General features: G+C 55.7%; 1 protein-coding gene across 1 annotated transcript in view; it reads right to left on the reverse strand.

The window, feature by feature from the left end:
* The window catches only part of MGAT5B (mannosyl (alpha-1,6-)-glycoprotein beta-1,6-N-acetyl-glucosaminyltransferase, isozyme B), a 71,216-nt gene extending 52,198 nt beyond the window's left edge, over nucleotides 1-19,018 (reverse strand). The window contains exons 1-3 of the mRNA XM_003786573.2: nucleotides 18,615-19,018; nucleotides 14,707-14,819; nucleotides 4,903-5,050 (exon numbers count right to left, since the gene is read on the reverse strand). Coding sequence (XP_003786621.1) covers nucleotides 4,903-5,050; nucleotides 14,707-14,819; nucleotides 18,615-18,682 — 329 coding nt within the window. The 5' untranslated portion in view covers nucleotides 18,683-19,018. The remainder of the gene's footprint in view (nucleotides 1-4,902; nucleotides 5,051-14,706; nucleotides 14,820-18,614) is intronic.
* Between the last annotated feature and the right edge of the window lie 12 nt (nucleotides 19,019-19,030).

Raw genomic sequence — 19,030 nt, forward strand, 5'->3', positions numbered from 1 at the left:
TCCTCCCTGCCTGGTGGAACTACCCTCCAGTGAGCCAAAACCCATCACTGTGACTGGTGACCGCTCATGGCCATTATGACCTCAAGAACCTAGCCAGATCTCAAAGTCTCAGGACGTCTGACCTGGAAAAGATTCTGGGAGACTCGCTGGCTCCACCGCTTACATACAGGAACTGGCTCAGACCAGATAAAGTGACTTTCCTGAGGGCATGCAGGGAGCTTGGGACCCGGCCAGCCCTTGCTACTTCTCATTGCATCTGCAAAACTCACGTGGACATCGAGGCCTGAACTGTGCATGCTTTCTGCACACCCAGGCATTCCACCAAAACGATCATTTCTTACTCCGAAAGTAAAGAAGCCCAAGCTGGGCCTTTGGTTACTGCCCACCCCCTTCCCAAGGCTGACCCTGGCACAGTGGCCTCTAGGAGCCAAAAGCATAGGCCACAGATGTATTGCGGCTCCAGCCCTCTGCTCCCTTTCCACCAGCCCCTGAAGAGGCCCCTCCTCCTAGCCCCATGGTGTAATCACCAATTCCAGCCCAGTCCCCTGCCCCGAGAAGGAACTCTCTAGACTGCCTCAGGAAGGAGCATAATTCCATGTTTCTCCCCTGATTTATGAGGGTTGCATTCAATTAACAGGGGAATCGATTTCCTCACAGTTGGCCAGGGTGCTTGCTGGGAGTTATTTTACTATGAAACTGATCATTTGGCTTTTAAAACACCAAGACTCACACACACAGGTGCGTGTGGACACTCACACCAGGAGACACACACACACACAGCCAGAAACATGAGTCGAGGAGACATATTCCCTCTGCATCGATCACACACACCACATGGGAAGTGGGAGCCCCTGAGGTCCAGCTGCGCGTGCATTTCACTGCTCTGCCTCAACCTGAGCCCAGCCAGAGCCTCCACTGAAGTTGGGGAGGCCTCTGAATAGATGACCAAGGGTCTGCAGCCCCTCCCCAGGTGAGAACAGAGAGGACCCCTCTTTTCTGAACCACAAGTGAATGCATCAGTACACACACACACACCGCCCTACTGTAGCAGGACAGAGCCAGTCTGGCTGTGTGTGGCATCATCACTCCCTGCCAACAGAGCAAATACAGGGTGTAGAAGCCAAGCTTTGGGGAATCAAAGACCCTGTGCAATGCAGGGGGTCAGTATGCTCGAGGAACAGCAAGAAGGCTGGGAACACGTAAGGCCAGGTACATTGGGGCCACCAGAGAGACTTACCCAAGTGAGCTGGGGAGCCAAGGAGGAGAGAGAGACTTGATCTAATTGATATTTTTAAAAGATCCCGCTGGCTGCTGAGTTGGAAATAGCTAGGAGGGTGGGTGAGAAGAGGTGGAGTTCTAGGCATATTCTGAAGGTGGGGAAGTTGCTGGTGGACTGGACACAGGTGTGAGGGAGAGAAGGATCAAGGGTGACTAGGTTAGGGTCTGAGCTGAGGAAAGGTAGGAGCTGTCACAGCCTGAGAAGAGAGCTGGGGGACATGAGTTTGAGCCACTCCCAGGACATCCAGGTAGGTGGCTGGTGGGTATTCGGGAGTGGACCCTAGGGCTGTGACCCTGCCTTAAGACATAAACTAGGGAGTCTAGAATCAACGGGTGGATTTTTGAGCTGTCCAAGTTCAGGGTTCATGCCTACCAGTGCCCCTCGCTTATGGGGTCCTCCAGTCACAGAGCTAGACTGGGCAGCACCAACTCCCTAGTCGCCCTCCCTCAGCCTCAGCCACTGCTGGGTCTGTGGGTGGATCTGCTCATTCCCTCTGTCCAGATCGCCGGCCACCCACCTTGTCAAAATCTCCCTCCATCTCCCTCTCCCTCCTTTGAGGCTCATCCACACTCCCCCTCAGCAGTGAGTATGCTGTGATTTGAGGCCTCCCCCAGCTCGGCCAGGTCAACCCTTCTCTGCACCTCGTGGCATGGGGAAGGGAAACAGACCATCCTTCTGAGCACCAAGCACAGGGCCCCATCCTCCCTGCCCCCAGTGTCATCCGTGAGCCTCAGAGATAGTCAATGACGAGCTTGTGGCCACCCAGCAGTGAGCAGCCAGAGTCACATGCAGGTCTGTCCCCCGGCAGGGGCTGTGGGCCGGGCTGGCACAGTGTCTGTGTTCCTCTTCAGGCGTGCACAGGGGTAAGTGTGCATTCCCTCTCCCCACGGGGGTTGTAAACTCTCCAAGGACAGAGCTCCAAGCCCATCTCTTGTGTGTCCCCTCCAGCTCCTCTCAAATCTCTGGCCCCAACTCTGTACACAGGGGGCATCTGACAAATACAGATTGATTTGAATTCAGACAGCCTCAGATCTCTGTGGTTTTACGGCCTTATGGAAAATTCAAAGATCATTACTATTTGGCTTTAGGATACATAATATGATGCCATTTGCAGCAAATCTGCCTCCCTAATTATGTTTTCCTAGGCTAAAAAAGCAAATTTGCTTTCCCTGAGGACACACCAGCCATGAGTAGAAGGCGGCAGCCCAGAAGCTTCCAGAAGGGCAGAAGGAGGACAGTAGAGGTTTTCTTTTAAGCACAGACAATTTCAAAGTGGGAAATCCAAGTGCAGCTGAGGAGCGCGTGCTGGGAACCGTGGCCGAGCTTCTGTGGGACTCTCACCTGGGCAGCTTCCGGGGGGCTAACCAGGAGTCAGGTTAAGGGTGGGGAGGGGGCTGGAGTGTTTGTGCACAGGGGACTGTGAGCAGCCACATTCCCTGGACACACCCACCCACCATTTCTCTCCCTGAAACCAGAAGCAACAGTGTCCCTGAAATTTATGGCTCTGTCTGAGGCTTTGATGGGCTCTGCTGGTCGTGATGGATTGTGGCTATTTCCCAGGACGGAGCTGGGAGGTGGTGCGTGCTCTTCACCTCCCCCACCCCAAGCTCTCTCCTTCCCCAGGAGGAGAGGAAGGTCAGGGTGGGGGCGGGAGGGACAGGCCAGGACTGGAAGAAACCAGAGAGATATCCAAAGTGCTGGCAATAGGTAGTACACCCAGTCCAAGAAGGCAGTCCTGGAGCCCAGGTCCACCAGACCTCTCTTGCCCACAGCAGGGGCCCAGGAGGCTAGCTGGAGGCTAGCTGGGTCTATCCCTGTGCTGGGGAGTAGACTTGTGGACAGAGGCTGGGCCAGCAGCATAGCTGGGTTAGGCAGGAGCAGGGGCAAGGGGTTGGACCTGAGGGACACAAACAGCATTGGAGAAGACTGACCTGTACACGGAGAGGAAAATGGTCTCATGCCCCAACGCCTCTGCCCCCATTTCCCCGTCTCTACCACTGGCCCCTCAGCTTCCCCTCTTGCTACCCCACTAATGCAGTTTTTACAGAACAAAGCGATGTTTTTAAAAGATAAATCCACTGGCTTCTCAAAATAGTTCTCATGGCTGGCAGAGCCTCCTGGCACAGTTGACCCTGTCCCCTCCCCAGTTCTGTAATACTGTCCTTCAGGTTGGTTCTTTCTCCAGCAGACCAAGCTTGCTCCCACCCCAGGTCCTTTGTACTTGCTGCTTCTCCACCGAAAATCCTCTCCTGGCAGCTGTCACGTGGCTGGCTCTGTCCATTACTCACAGACTCAGAAGGGCTGAGACCAGAAGGGCTGTCCAGACCACCCTGTCTGAACAGCCCCTTTCCTAGTTTCTAATCTCTGGGACACGGATCAGTCTCTGCGAGGATGTCGTTTATTTTTTCCTCCTGGTTATTTACTGCCTCTCCTCCAGGAATGAGCATGGGGATTTCTTGTGCTCATCTCGTCTCCCCGGCCCCTGTTGCTTGGTACTTAGTGGATCCCCAGTCCAGGAGCAGGTCTCTTTCACTGGTTCCATTACATGCTAAGTCCTGGTGGGTGAAACAGCATCTGACTGGGGCCCAGCGTAGGCTCAGCAGCCTGCCACGGAGCCCTGACCTCTCGGTGCTGAGTGCCCACTGGGCATCACACTCAACCCCGGGTGCTGGACTGATTTTAGTGCCTACATTTTCCAAACCAAAAACATCAGAGCACAAGGTCTAACAGGATTTTTTTTTTTATTATTTGTGAGTTAATTGCTGTGAAAATTCTTACCAAGGGATAAAAACTAAACCACCTACTGCTGCATAGTTAATGAATGGCCAGCGAGAGCATGATGGGTGGAGACGTGCCCCGTACAGCTGTCAACTTTGGGTGAGTTTCTCAACTTCTTTGTGAGTCAGTTTCCTCCTCTGGAGACTCGCACCCATCAGACAGTTGTGGGATGGATGAGATCATGGAGGCCACACAGTTAGAACAATGCCAGGTGCTTAGAGCACTTTCAGTAAGGGTCACCTCGTATGAGGACAATGTCACTGACACCAGGCTGGCCCTGTTGGGCACCTGGGACACTTGTTCAATCAGCAAGGCCATTTACAGGTGGGCCCCTGACTAGCAGCCCAGACAAAGGATTTCATACCAGCCTGCATTTCAGACCCAACCCAGGGAGTCTCTCCAGCACACCCTCTCTTTCCCCAGTCTGGCCAGGACCCGACGTCATCATTTTTTTCAGTTTCAACCAGCTCTAGAAATCTCTGGAGCTCCTGCTGTCCCATCACACACACTAGCTGAGGGAAAGCTTTTCTGCAAATTATCTAAAAGTGTCGGTTTCAAACCTGGGCTTAAGTGATCCTTTTGCCGCAGCCTCCCAAGTAGCTGGGACTACAGGCACCTGCCACAACGCCCAGCTATTTTTTGGTTGTAGTTGTCATTGTTGTTTGGCAGACCCAAGCTGGCTACAGGTACCGAGGCCCGTGTGGGTTTCTGTACTAAGGTTTTCTCCTGATTCACAAAAATGCAAGTACTGCAGCACATTTAGAAGCTGTGTCCTCCCAACCACAGTGCCCCAAGGCACTGTCCCTGCCCTACTCCTGTCTCCCCTTCTGTCACGTCCCTCTCACCTGTCTGCTGCAAAGTGCATGTCACCGGTGGCTCGGTGCAGCTCACTGCTGTTCTCCAGCCTGGCCAGCGTGTCCATCCGCTTCACCATCAGCTCCAGCAGGTCGCTCATCTTGCGGAGGATGCCCCGGGACTCAGGGCCACCCATCACTGAGGGCACAGGGCAGGCAGTCAGGTGAGGCCCGGGCAACTCGGATCCTTCCAAACCCCACAGGAGGACACCTGGGCCCACCTGCTGGGACCCCCAGCCCCACTCCCTTCCTCCTTGGCCACTGTAAAGGAGGGGTCTAGAGAGGGAGCCTGCCTGCTGTCACCCCTGCCAGGCAGGACGCCCCTTTGCTGCCTCTGTTCCCTGTGTGCAGAGAACAGCACCACAGTATAGGAGACAGTGCGGGGCCACGTCTGCTCCCCACCAGCTGCACAATGGGAGGGTGGTTTCTTAACCAGTTTTGTCAGCTGTATAATGGAGCTTTAGCAATAATCTATGAGGTATCCTCAGGCCTGTGAGATGACAGCGGGGGCCCACCAAGCTCCAGATAGATCAGGGTTTCCAAGAGTGTAGTCAGTCAGTCACCCAAGGCATCTGAATCTCCTGGCCAGGCTGTTAAAATTCAAATTATGGGCCCTGGTCTAGATTTGCCAATTCAACTCTCCAGAGCCTGGGGTCCAAGAATCTGTGCTCTGCTCACTCCCCATGCAATTCTGACACAGGCAGGAGGTTGGCAGCCCTGTTCCAGGGCCTGGGGCCGTGTTGCTGCCTGACCCGTTTCTCCTGCCAGGCTGTGGGCACTGAACCTTTCCCTATCCCACCCCTGAGCCCCGTGGCAGAAAACCATAATGTGTTTGCCCTGGACCTCCAGGTGGGCTTTGGGTTCCCAAGGGTCAATTGACAGGGCAGGCCCCTCTAGAGCGGAGGAGGCAGCCCTCTGCCCTCTGCCCTCAGCCTGGGCTGTGGGACCTGGTGATGAACAGAATTAAACAAAAGAGAAGCACATGCCCAGGAGCCCATTAACCAGCCTGGGATCCTCACGGCTTCCTTTCTCATCATCCCCAATCATTAGTGTCACGAGTGCCAGTGTGAGAGAGCAGCTCGGCCTCCCTCTTAATTAAACCTTCCAAGGGTTTAAACAGCCCTCTGTGCAGTCTGCACTGTGCTCAGCTCCAAGCACCAAAACCCCGACTCGGCTCCTTCAAACCCCACAGGTCAGGATCCAAACCACCCTTACAAATAAGATGTGCCACAGAGACACAACCCCCCCCCCCATGCATGGGCTGCAGGGCCAGAGTAAGGGATGCCATGGGTGGGGTTCCCCAGAGGCAGAGCCTGGGACAAGGGTTTGAGAGGTGAAGGAGCCCCCATAGCGGAGTGAGGAAGAGACAGAGCAGGGAGGCTCCCATGACAGGTGCATCGGGAGCTTGGCCTCAGAGCTGCCCCACCTGGGCATTTACACACTGTCTCCTGCCAGTCAGGGGGGAGAGCTGCTCCCAGGGGCAGTAATGTTTTGGCACTTTCTGCCCACTGCAGGGTGGCCAAAGGAAGCTCACAGCAAAGCCACACAAACATTGGTAGCTGGAAGCCTGGTGCAAGCACATCAGAATTGTAAGGGTCAAGGGTGTGAGCACCACCAGCATCTGCTTCTCAGAAGGTGGACACCCCAGCAGGCTCAAAAGGACAGACGGGGCTGGAATGCATACAACCCTGTGTGGCCATGGCCTCAGCAGCCCTAGCTCAAGGCAAGAGTACCAGGCCCCACTGCAGCCCAACGTCACAGCACCATGGAGGTGGCAGCAGAGGACTTTGAGAATAAGGGGCAGGAGAGGGACAGAGGGAGGGATGTGGCCCAGGGCTGCTCTGACACCTCTGCTGCTCTCGTGCCCCTCCTCCCCTGGGCCTGGCCTGTCCAGCCGCTGCTGCTTTTCTATACAATATAAGACACCCCCTGGCTGGGCTCCCTGCCAGCTGAACCTGCCTGAGGTCTAGCAGTGCTATCCAGGCACCAGCCTCAGAGCAGGGAGGAGCTGTGGCTCCCTTAGTAGGAGCCACAGGAGACAGGTCTGAGCCCTGGAGAAGAGGCATGAATGGGGGAGTGTCTCTCTGACACTCCCCAGCTATGCCCTGGCCAGGGCACCCAGGCCTGACTGACCACAGGGCCTAGTCAGCAGCGAGTTGCCTGGGCCTCACCTGACTGCCTGCCCTGTGCCCTCAGGAGGGGTCCAGAGAGCAGAGGCGAGGAGGAGGGAGAAGCAGAGAGGCACAGGAAGGCCCCAGAGGGGGTCAGGTACCGGAGAAAATGGGCGTAGAAAGGAAGGCAGGAAAAATACAATCTCTGTTCCCTCCTCAGTCTGAGAGGTGCAACAGCAAATGACCTCCCCACATTTCCCTCTCAGAAAACTTAGCATATTTTTAAAAGTAGTTAAATAAAAGAAACCCAGGTCTGTCTGGCCATTCAGCTCCTCCCTGTGCTCTCCCACACTGCAGTGGTTCACCTATCAAACGAGACAAGAACAGCTCCCTGTCTCTTTCAAGTTCACAGAGTCGGGGGCAATGATTTACTCTTTCAAGTCACTGTCACCTCTGAGACCCCTGCCCGTGCCCATCATGCAAACGCCAGCCCAGCTTCCCCCTATGCCTGGGGCATGAAGGGAAGAAGAGGGAGGCTCAGTTCAGCTAGAAAAATAGGAGATGGGCTCGGCGCCTATAGCTCAACCGGCTAAGGCGCCAGCCACGTACACCTAGGGTGGCGGGTTCGAATCCCCAGCCCGGACCCGCCAGACAACAATGATGGCTGCAACCAAAAAATAGCCGGGCGTTGTGGCGGGCGCCTGTGGTCCCAGCTACTTGGGAGGCGGAGGCAGGAGACTCGCTTGAGCCCAGGAATTGGAGGTTGCTGTGAGCTGTAGTGCCACGGCACTCTACCCAGGGGGACAGCTTGAGGCTCTGTCTCAAAAAAAAAAAGAAAAATAGGAGATGATCTGGCCTGGCTGCTGCTTTGGCACAACTCCAGGCGGCACAACCTCTGTGGTGGCCACCTAATGGGTGCTGTGGAGTTGTGCAGTGCACAGCCCACCTTGCCTCCCCGGGCAGCTCTGCTGAGCCATTGCTCATAGCTTGGGTTGAGGTGGGATGAAAAAAGGAAGGCAAACCCCAGCTGGGACGCCTATAGTCAGCGCCTTCTCTCTGACACTCCCCAGCCACACCCTGGCCAGGGCACCCAGGCCCGACTGACCACAGTCAGCAGCCGTTCCCGCAGTGCTGAGCCCACGCACAGCTTCCAGGGTGATGCTGCCTTCCTGGGAACATGTTCAGCCTGGCACCCGGCCCATGGCTCTGCGGGCCTGGCTCTCCAACCCCATCCCATCACAGGACATCCCCCTCCTATCACACTGTCAGCCCCACTCCCCAGGTTGCTAAATAGCTGAGGAGCCAAAAACTCTGAGATCTGGCCAAGAGCTGTAGGGGCCCCCAGAGCTGACAGAGCAGAGGCTGCAGCAGCGGGGTGGCCCAGGTCAGGATGAAGGGCAGGCAGGTCACTTCCTTCTCTTGGACTCAGTATCTACCCCAGGTAAAATAAGGGAGCTAGACTCACTGACCTCCAAGGTTCTACACCCCAATAAGAGGCAATGCCTCTTTTACCTCTTCCCCTAATTGCCCCTACAGACCAGGGTAATAGGAGAAAGAAATGCTCCTATGAATGCTGGAGCCCTCTCAGGGACAGAGCGCTCTTTGGTTCTGCTAAACTTCTGATGGCCAGAGAAGAGTCTAGATGCCCAGAGCAGACCCAGGGAAAGCTCAGTGACTCCACATATTCTCATAGGCAGCCCAGGAGACACAGAGAGAGTCAGCCAGTGGAGTGGCTCACACCTGTAATCCCAGCACTCTGGGAGGCCAAGGCAGGTGGATTGCCTGAGCTCAGTTTAAGACCAGCCTGAGCAAAAGCAAGACTCTGTCTCTACTAAAATAGAAAGATTAGCTGGGCATTATAGCATGCACCTATAGTCCCAGCTACTCGGGAGGCTGAGACAAGAGGATGGCTTGAGCCCAGGAGTTTGAGCTTACTGTGAACTATGATGACACCACTATACTCTACCCAGGGTGACAGAGTGATACTCTGTCTCACCAAAAAAAAAAAGAGAGAGAGAGAGAGAAGGAGACATAGGAACAGGGTGGCAGGAGTGGGCAGAGGGGCTAAGCAGGACGGGGAAGCCTCTACCCCAGGGGCTCCTGGCGCCAGGCATGCAAGTGGTAACCTGAATCTGTGAGCTGCACAGGACAGCGGTCTGAAGCCCCCACCTCCGTGCAGGTGGCCACACCCATGGCCTGGTGTTGGTGGGCTTCGGGTGAGAGGATAAGGTTATGGGCACAGGGTGTCCTTCCCACTAGGTCAACACAGGAGAGACTGAGGAAGGAGGAGAAGACATGCCGAGTGAGATAAGAAATTGGCATAAGAGGTGACCAAGGAAACATAAAGCCCTCCTCCCCAAGAATCTTAGAAGATTCGAGGAGTTCTGGATTATGCTACATAGGAGAGATTAAGCTAATTCTTTAAAAATGTCAACAGAAGGGGCTCGGTGCTGGTAGCACAGTGGTTATAGCGCCAGCCATGTATACTGAAGCTGGTGGGTTCGAATCTGGCCTGGACCTGCTAAACAATGACAACTGCAGAAAAAAAAAAAAGGCGGCATTATGGCGGGTGCCTGTAGTCCCAGCTACTTGGGAGGCTGAGGCAAGGGAATCACTTAAGCCCAAGAGTTTGAGGTTGCTGTGAGCTGTGACACCATGGCATTCTACCAAGGGCAATGTAGTGAGACTCTGTCTCAAAAAAGAAAAAAAATGTCAACAGAAGGCATCCCCCCAAAAGACAGAAGGACTTATGGAGGTGTGGGCCACCCCAGCCCAGACTTCACTATGGCTATGCCTAAGGAGACAGATCTCCCTGAAAGTTTCTTTAATCCCCCCAGTCAGACTGGACCAAGACAATAAGACGCCCCCACCCACTCTGGCCTCAGGAGCTGCTCCCGTCCTCTGCAGGTGGTGAGGAGCTCCAGAAGCCCTGAGCCCCAGGGCAACAGCCCACACTCCTTCCCGGGGGCCCCTCCAGCACCAAGCACATTTTCTGCCCAGGAGATGCCCAACGACAAGGCCACGGAGGCCATGCACCCAGCAGGGAGGCATGTCACTCGCTCCCTCGGATGCTGCCACCAGCTCCGGGACTGTCAGAGGAGCAAGCTGACACTGCTTCTCCATACTTGGCGTCAGCTAAATTGAAATGTATTTAATGGGAGGCCCCAGCAATACGTCTCAGAACTAACACATGTTCCCTCCATATTTCCATATAAATAAGGAAAGCTGGGCCACTGAGAGACACCAATGGATCCCCATGTTTATAGACGGGGGTTTCCGTCCCCTCCCTAGACTTTCTCTCTCTACCCCTCTATCCTCCCCTGTCGCCTCTCCCTGGTTCCCACCACTACTCTTTACTGCCAGAAATTGAACAAGCCCCCGCCTCTCCGGGTAACAGAGACCTCCCCAGCACTGTCTGCACAGCTGGGGAAATGAGAACATTTGTCTCTCGGTACTCTGCCGCGATGGAAACCAGCTGAGGCCATGGGAGCTCCGGGCTTCAGGCAGGGGGGGAGATGGGGACCAGGCCCCAGGAGGCCAGATGTAGCTGCTCCTCAGCCCTCTTGACCCAGCCCCTGAAGGAAGAGCCCCAGAGCCCCTCAGCACCAAGGTCCAAGGCCAGAGGCAACTACTGAGCCAGGAAGCATTCCCAGGTTAAATTCCTGGCCAGGGCCTGGGGTGTCCAGACAGACACAAGCAGCTCCCCCATGGACCCCCAGCCTGCAGACCCCATGGACAGCCTCCTACGGCTACTTCTTCAAGACAAGGCAGAGATCAGGGAATGGCCCCACACACAGCAGTGATGCTGCGGCCACAATGGGGAGGGAGGCTGCAGACAGGGGAAGCCTACCCCTCCCCAGAGGAAGAGGAGAGGGAGTGTGGAGCTGTCTGAGGGGGGCGCATCCCAGAAACCCTACCCAAGGTCCAAGCCCAGCCTAACTGCGGCAAGGGGGAATGGAGTTGGACCTCTGAGTTAGAACTGCCCACCCAGCCTCCTCTCCTGAATCCTTAAGACAAGCACGCAGAATAGAGAATGAGATGTCTGTCATATTTTTATCCCCGACCTAGCGGACTTTATCATGAAACATAAACTAGCACAGAGAAGAGCTCAGTGCCTCTGTGAGGAGACCAGATCCCACAAGAGGCTGCAGGGGGCCCTCATACAATCCTTTCACAGAAAACCCACCTCCTGCCCGGCCCTTCCCAGCTGCAGTCCATGTGGGACCCCATTCCCGTCACTGGTTTGACAGGTGAAGAGATGGTTTTTCCCATTTGTGCTCAGATTGTTTTGTCGATTGACAATGCTTTTTCCCCCTAAATGGCAGGGCCCAAGCCCGTTTCCTTCTCCTGACTCTGCTGTCAGGTTGCTTAGACCCCAGAACTCTGTTGGATAATGGAATGTGTGTCATCCAACAGCTCCACCCAGGAGCTTGCAGTGTCCCTCCCCAGGTCTGATCAGCCAAGCCCCCCGCCCCATGCAGCCTCAGTCCTCCCATTGAGCACCCCCCAGGTTTCCTGCAGGGCTGTCCCAGGGGACGCTGTGTGAGGCGCTTCTCAAGCAGGAACAGGATTCTATACCCACAGTGCAAAGGGCTCCCCAGGCCCAGCCCCTGCAAATCAGCTTAATCCAAGGCCATGAAAGAAATCTCAGGGGAGAATGAGAACTGGGATATAAACCAGGTCAGGGGCAGTTACCCTGAGTTCTCAGGGGTCTCTTTTTCCATCTCCTCCTCCTCCTGGACTTTAGTTCGGTATTCTAGGCGCTCAGCTTCCAGCCGGGCCAGAGAAATGTGAAAAGTCTTCGCCTTGGATAAACTTGGACTGAGAACCAATGTTCCAACATGTAGAAAATCCACTCCTAGGTAAATCCAACAGAGATGCCTGCGTGTGTTCCCCAAAAGGCACGCACCAGAATACGCACAGGAGCCCAAACTGGAAACAACCAAATGCCCACCATGCGAGGAGGGATAAATATGTGGAGGTGTATTTGCACAAGGAAGGCCACACAGCAGTGAGAGCAAAAGACCACAACCACACACGCCCTGGGTAAAGTGCTGGGGCATCACAGCTCACAGCAACCTCCAACTCATGGGCTCAAGCGATTCTCTTGCCTCAACCTCCCAGGGGGGGAGAGGGTTGTAGTTGTCATTGTTTGGCAGGCCTGGGCTGGATTTGGACCCCATAGCTCCGGTGTATGTGGCTGGCGTCTCAGCCGCTTGAGCTATAGGCGCCGAGCCTCATGAATATATTATCCGGAGAAAGGAGTAACACATAAAGAAAGGACGCCACGTGATCCCATGGTCTCATCACATCCAAAACATGGGCAATACCTACACCAGTGGTTCTCAACCTTCCTAATGCCATGGTCCTTTAATACAGTTCCTGTGGGTCGTGATCCACAGGTTGAGAGCCACTGTTCTATACTGTCAGAAGTTGAGATCCTGACTATCCTTGGGAGGTGGCATGAGGACACTTTGGGGACTGACCATATTCTGTTTCTTCGTCTGTCTTGCTGGTTGCATGGATTTTTTTTTTAAATTTGTTTTGTTTTGTTTTGTTTTTGAGACAGTCTTATTCTGTTGTCCCCAGGCTAGAGTGCTGTAGCTTCACAGCTCACAGCAACCTCAAACTCCTGGGTTCAAGCAATTCTTGCCTCAGCCTCCTGAATAGCTGGGACTACATACAGGCAGCCACTACCACACCTGGCTAGTTTTTCTATTTCTAGTAGAAATGGGGTCTCACTCTTGCTCAGGCTGGTCTCAAACTCCTAAGTTCAAGTGATCCTCCTGTCTCAGCCTCCCAGAGTGCTAGGATTAGAGGATTAGACCCACTGCACCCAGCTGGATCGTTCATTTTTGTGTATTATACATCAGTAAAAAGTGTGTGCACACACACAAACATACACAAACACCCCTCCAGTTTAATCACATGGCCAGTGTAGATCCACCCACCTCTAAGACACAGATCTTAGGCTAGAGCTGGACCCCTAGCAGCTCTGCTCCCAGGCAAAGCCTCACAAAGCACAGCAGCCCTCCCACAGCCCCTTGTACTCTGGGCCACTGTGCCCAAGGCTAGGGTGGCAGGAGCCATGGGGTAGGTAGAGTTGCCTTGATCCTCCCCCCCCTACCTCCTTAGTCAGATGGGCAGAAAAGCCAGAGCCAGCCACAAATCCCTGCTCCCTAACTCCTAACATCCACCTCTTAGGCCCCCGACCTTTCTAGAGGTCCAGTTTCCTCACACCCTTTATAGCAGCCCACCCCGACAGGCTTGCCCCTTTCCAGAGGCGGCACCCAGGTAACATAAGCATCTCTCTGTAGCCCACCTCCCCACATACACTTCCTCCTCCATCCCACCTCTGACTGAGCACACTTCCAGGCACCTTCACAACTGCCCCCACTCCCTTTGCCAACCTCAATCTTCAGCATCTCCTGTGTAGGAAGCCCAGCACCTCCTTGGTCCTCTCCAGAAAACATCCTTTCTGTGGAGCCCCCATTTTAGACTCAACACGTCCATTACACATGTATGGAGCTCTGTTTTCCAGATGCTAAAAATAAAAGACCCTCCCTGTGTTTTATCTTAACACATCCTCTTGGCAACCCTGGGGAAGCAGGTATCATCACCCCCAATTGCCAGAGGAAAAATGAGAGGCTCCAAGAGATTGAGGAATCTTTGTGAGTCAGAGATGGGATAAATTAACTTACACTCAGGCTTGAATGACTAATAAGTGTGAGATTTCTTCTGAGAGCTTTTGCAAGTTTAAAGAAGTGTATGGTAACCAAAGGAATGAATCTAATGATGAAATGCCAGATGGCATGATAACAGCCCCGCAGAGCACCCACCCCAGATGGCTACAATATTCATCGCTGGGAATAAGGGAGCCAGACAGCCATGCCCTGTGAGTTTCAGAAGGTGGACTTCAGAGAGGACTTTCCAGGGGGCAGCCCCCAAATAGTTGTTCCTTTTTCCTCCTTCCCACCAGTGACACAAGGGGCAGGATACTGTTCTGTTCACCACCTCTCCTTGAGCGAAATGGGGAACAAGGCCCAGCTTTAGAAGAAAGGTTCCTCCTTGTCACACTCATGCCATGTGGCACCAACCATGCCAGGTAATTTCCACGTGACAGCCCATTCAATCCAACCTCTGAAGAAGGTCATTGCTTTTCTTCTTTGTATGTGAGTTAAGTGACTTGGCCAACAGCACACAGCAAGTAGGTGATGAACCAGGATGCAAACCCAGACCCATCTGGTCCCCAAAGCCCATGCTTCAAATCTCCATCCCACCTGCTTTGCAAGTGTCCTGTGGGCAAGGAGCAAAGAGGGACTAGACAGATCTATGTCCTAAGAGCTCAGAGGTAAGACATATGAGCTAGGCCTATTCCCCACTGTGGCCACAGCCTGGGTCAAAGGCAAGGATATGTGGGTCTCAACAAAACAGGTCCTGTATTTACAGACCCTCCACCCAAACACCCAGCTAGAGAGACTCTTCAAATGTCCAGGAGACTCTAGGTCCAAGGCCGTTGTGTGGCCTGAGAATATAGGCCACAGGAAGCCTGATGACACAGCCAGGACTGGAGTCAAGGCAGCATGCAAGGTCACAGAAGCCCCTTATGGTGCTGGGCTCAAAGACATCTCCTCTTTGACCCATAAACACAGCACTCATTTCTGACTCCCTTTGCCCAAGATACCTTCTGTGCGGATGGTAAAGGGTGAGTCCCCGAGGCGCCGGGCAGAAAACTGGCCTCCCAGAGATGTCATCAGGAAGCAGAGAGTGAAGAAGCCGATTCCCAGGACAAAAAGCCTACGAAGAGGAACAGCACAGTGGATCAGGAGGACAGGCCAGCTCTGTGGTGCCCCAGCACTCCACCTCATAAGGACGCATCAGTGCTTTAATAACAAATGAATGAGTGAAGGAAGCAAGGGATGAATGGGAGAATGAAAGGATGGGGGTTGGGCTCCTGGCCCACGAGGGCTTGCACCACCACAGGATAAAGAGAACCCAACTGCAAAAAGCTGGCCACAAGCCACAGGAAAAACCATGAAGGAGAACGATGTACATTTATTGGCATAAGGCTGGCCAAGTTCTGGCCTCAAGACAGAGCTGGTTCATTAACAGTATCGGTCTTCAAAGGGTGGCCCCCAGACCAGCAGCATCAGCATCACCTGAGAATTGTTATAAATGCAAACTCTGGGGCCCAACCCCAGATTTACTGAATCAGATGCCCTTGGGGTGGGGCAATCTGTTTTAACAAGCTCTCCTGGTGGCTCTGGCAAAGTCTGAGAACCACTGGTAGACACAGCAGGGCCCGATGCCAGCCAGAGGGCAAGTAATTGGTCCAGATGGGACCCACCTGGATCCCATCAATCACCTGGGACTCCCTCAGCACTGTGTACACAGGCCTTACTGCAGCAGTCATGAGCTTGCTCAGTCACCTCCTTATCTGTGTTCACAGGGGTAGGAGGGGTCCCACTCATTACTGCAGGCAGAGCATTTGGCCCCTGTCTGCACCCAGACTCCCTAGGCAGGCACACTATCAGCCTGCACCAGTGACTGGCCAGGAGGTACTCACACCTGTGCATGGGGTGTCACATGGGTATGTGCTGTCACACTGGGTGTGAGGGCTGGCCAAAGCAGGACTCTTGCTCATTCCTTCAACACATATTTTTTGATCACTCACCAGGTGTCAGGCACTCGGGCAGCCCCAGGGGACAACAGGGAATAAGGCCAGAACCCCACACCTTCAAGTTCAGCCCCAGGGTCCTACTGCTTCAATCTTTAGTCCTGGGCCCCAAATAGGAGAACAGCTCCCCCAGCACAGCCTTAGAAGTGGCCAGAGGCAGTGGCTCTCTGGGACCCTGAATCTATCAGAGGACTAGAAGAACTGGCAGAGCTGAGGGGAGCCCCCCACCAGGTCAGGGTGAGGAACCCCATCTGGTGTGGAGCCAGGCTCACAGGGGTGAGCCCCACAAGTCACGGCAAAGCCCTCTGGCTCTCCAACCTCCACTTCCCAGTCCCACAGTCCACGACGGTTTGTATTTTTATGCAAGACTTGCTTTATGCATTTTAATCTTCATTATTTGAAACTGGCAGAGCAGTATTTAATTAAAATTGGGTCCATTAAAGAAAACACATAATTGCAGAAGAAAATAAAAAGCACAACAAAATTCCCAGCCCATATTTAAAAGAAGCTTTAGAGATTAAGTCAGAGAGGGGCAGAACCCCAAAGTAGAGCAGGCGTTGGGAGCTTCCCAGGAGAAGACCCTCTGGAAAAGACCATGCCACAGACAGGGAGGACAGGAGATGAAGATTTAGCAGGTGACACATCACCAGGGGTGCTTCTCCCTCACCTCAGAGGGTTCCCTAACAGGATCCCTCCAAGATGGGGGTGGTGCTCAAACCCTGGGCTTCCCCCAGATGAAATTGGGCTGGTCTCAGGGCAACAGCCAGAGCAGTGGTGTAGGAGAGGCCCAGTTACACACCCAGAGAGATCTCAGGGGAAATTAGCTATTTGTCCTCCCAGGCAGAGGACAAGGACAGACTTCTCCCTGCTCATTCCCCCCTCCCACACCCTCTCCCTGGGCCATGGATTTATATTTCGAGCTGGGGACCCGCGTTGCCTGTCAGGACCCAAAGACCTTCTGTGAGAAAGGGATCTTCATCCCAGAACCTGAAGCCCGCAGCAGACCTTATCCACATCTCCCTCTGCTGGGGCCTAGGGTCCCCCACATCACCCCGGGACCATCTATAGTGTATTCAAGTTAAAATGTTTCCATCCTCCACATTTTCATCAGGCAACACCACAAGAGACCCACAGAATACAGGCCGGGCCAGCAGCTCTGGGAGGGGCGTAGGGAACAGCATTTGCAGGCGGCCCAGGAGAGCTAAGTTGGGGTGATGAGATTGGAGACCTATTCCCTCCTGAAGGGGACAGAAGACTCCACTGAGGATTGTGAGTCTCTGGGCAGCCTAGGGAGACCCTGAGGTGAAGTTAAGCCATTTGGGGTTGGGGGGCACCTATGCAGCCCCACCCTCAGATCTCGCCTTCAGATAACAACAAAACAAAAAACATAAAACCTGGCCAGGGCCTTCGAGGGAAGGAGCCCTGGGCCGCCAGCGCTGTCCATGGTGCTGGTCTCCAGCCATGCTAGAAAAATGTCGGGAGCTTCCCATGACCTGGAGGGCAGGGCCGGCATGGGGTGAGGAGAGACAGGCGAGGACCCCCTCAGCCGTCCCGGTGGGACCAGGAATTCGAGGGCTTCACTGGAGGAGCAAGGAGGACGCCCGCTTCCCGCCCTGCTTCCCGCGGGCACTTTAGGGGTGCTGCTGACACCTGCCATCCTGCTCAAGACCCAACCCCAGCTCTCCGGTCCTGCACCCTCTGGACCGCGGTGGTCTAGCCTGACCCCTGCCGTCTTCGAGGCCGCCTTCTCAGCCCCGCACAACAAGCCCTGTATGACGAGAGGCGGGAGCCAGGTGAGCCACGGCTTCCCACCTCCCGGGAAGGAAACCAGAGGGGACCTGGGAGGGCCCCGGGGCTCTGGCCGGGCCTGGAAGTTAGGAACTCAAGCCCGGCCCCTCCTGCAACCCAGGCCGCGGGCCCCTCCGTCCCCCTGCTCCTGCCTGACCCGCTCTGTCCTGGGCCCAGACCCCACCTGTGGCCGCGTCCCAAGTCCGGCCCCCACCAGTCTCTCAGCGTCCTTCTCGGGCCCAGCTACCGAGCGGGTGACACTCTGGGCACCCTTGGGTGGCGCCCCTCCCCATTCCGGGATTCAGGGCCGGCTCCGCGGGCGCCTAAGGGGAGAGGGAGCTGCCCCGGCCCCGCTGGGCTGTGCGGTCCCCTGGGCGGGGGGGACCAGTGGAGTCCGGTGAGTCCTGTTCTGGCCTGGGTCACCCTAGGAGAGGGGTAGGGGTGGGTCGTCTCTGTCCGCGCGCCACTCTCCTGCCTCAGCCCCAGTCCCAGCCCCAGCTCCCACCGCCCCCTGCCCCGCAGCGCGGCCCATGCCCCCGCCTCTCCGAGGTCCTGGGTCGAGGCGAATCTCCGGTTGAAGGGGTCCTCGCCCCCAATCTCAGGGCCGCTCCCGTCGGAGACAGGCGCCCGCGGAGAGGGGGAGGTGCCGCCGAAGACCCGGGCGGAGGAGGGAATGCGGAGGGTGGGCTAGTTGACCTGGGAGCCACTAGCAGGACAGGAGAGGGCGCCACCCCAGAAGGGTGCAATAACTTTGCCGCCCCGTAGGACGGTCCACTAGGTGGGAAAGGACCCTGAAGGGCAGGGAAGAGGTGCGCTGGCCGAGGACAGCTTCCCCGGCCCAGGACCACGACCTGGGTGCTTTCTGCCCCCATTCTCACCTCTGTACTCGGGTCCTCCCCATCCCTGACCAACTTGGGACAGGTCCCAGAATTACAGCCCCCTCCTCACCGCACACTGACCACAACCCCATCCACTGCCCCAGTCCCGCTGGTCATCCCCAGGGTAGAAGCGAGAACCGCCCCCTCTCCCACCAGGACTTGCAGCCTCACCGAGGCCGACCCAGCCCACCTCTACCCCGCACCCCCTTGGAGAAAAGATCTCCCGCGCCAACCAGGAGAGAACTTTACCGAAAGGGTCTCAGGGTGACCAGGCATCTTCTGACCATTATCTTCCCATCCGGGTTGACTGTGATCATTGTTCAAACTTGTCTGGGCCAGCAGCCGCGGGCGCGGCCGTACGCACCGTCCTGGGCCTGGGTCCCACGGAGTCCGGGCCGCGAACCCTTTGCGGGCCGAAGCCGAGTCCGAGCCGGGCGGAGAGCGCTGGGCTGGGGGCTCGCTGCTCAGGCCGCCGCCCGCGGGGTGGCGCGGCCTCGGCTGGCAGGGAAGGGGAGCGGCGCGACTGCCGGAGGGCGGCGAGGGCGTCCGGCCCGGCCGTCTCTGCGTGTCCGCCCTCCCCGCTTCACATTTTGGGAGCCGGGAGGCGGCGCGCCCCCAGACCGCTGGCCGCGCGTCTGCCTGCTCGGGCTCGCTCGCTGGGCGGG

The sequence above is a fragment of the Otolemur garnettii genome, unplaced genomic scaffold (assembly GCF_000181295.1).
Source record: "Otolemur garnettii isolate 467f Iridium unplaced genomic scaffold, OtoGar3 scaffold00018, whole genome shotgun sequence".
Taxonomy (NCBI): domain Eukaryota; kingdom Metazoa; phylum Chordata; class Mammalia; order Primates; family Galagidae; genus Otolemur; species Otolemur garnettii.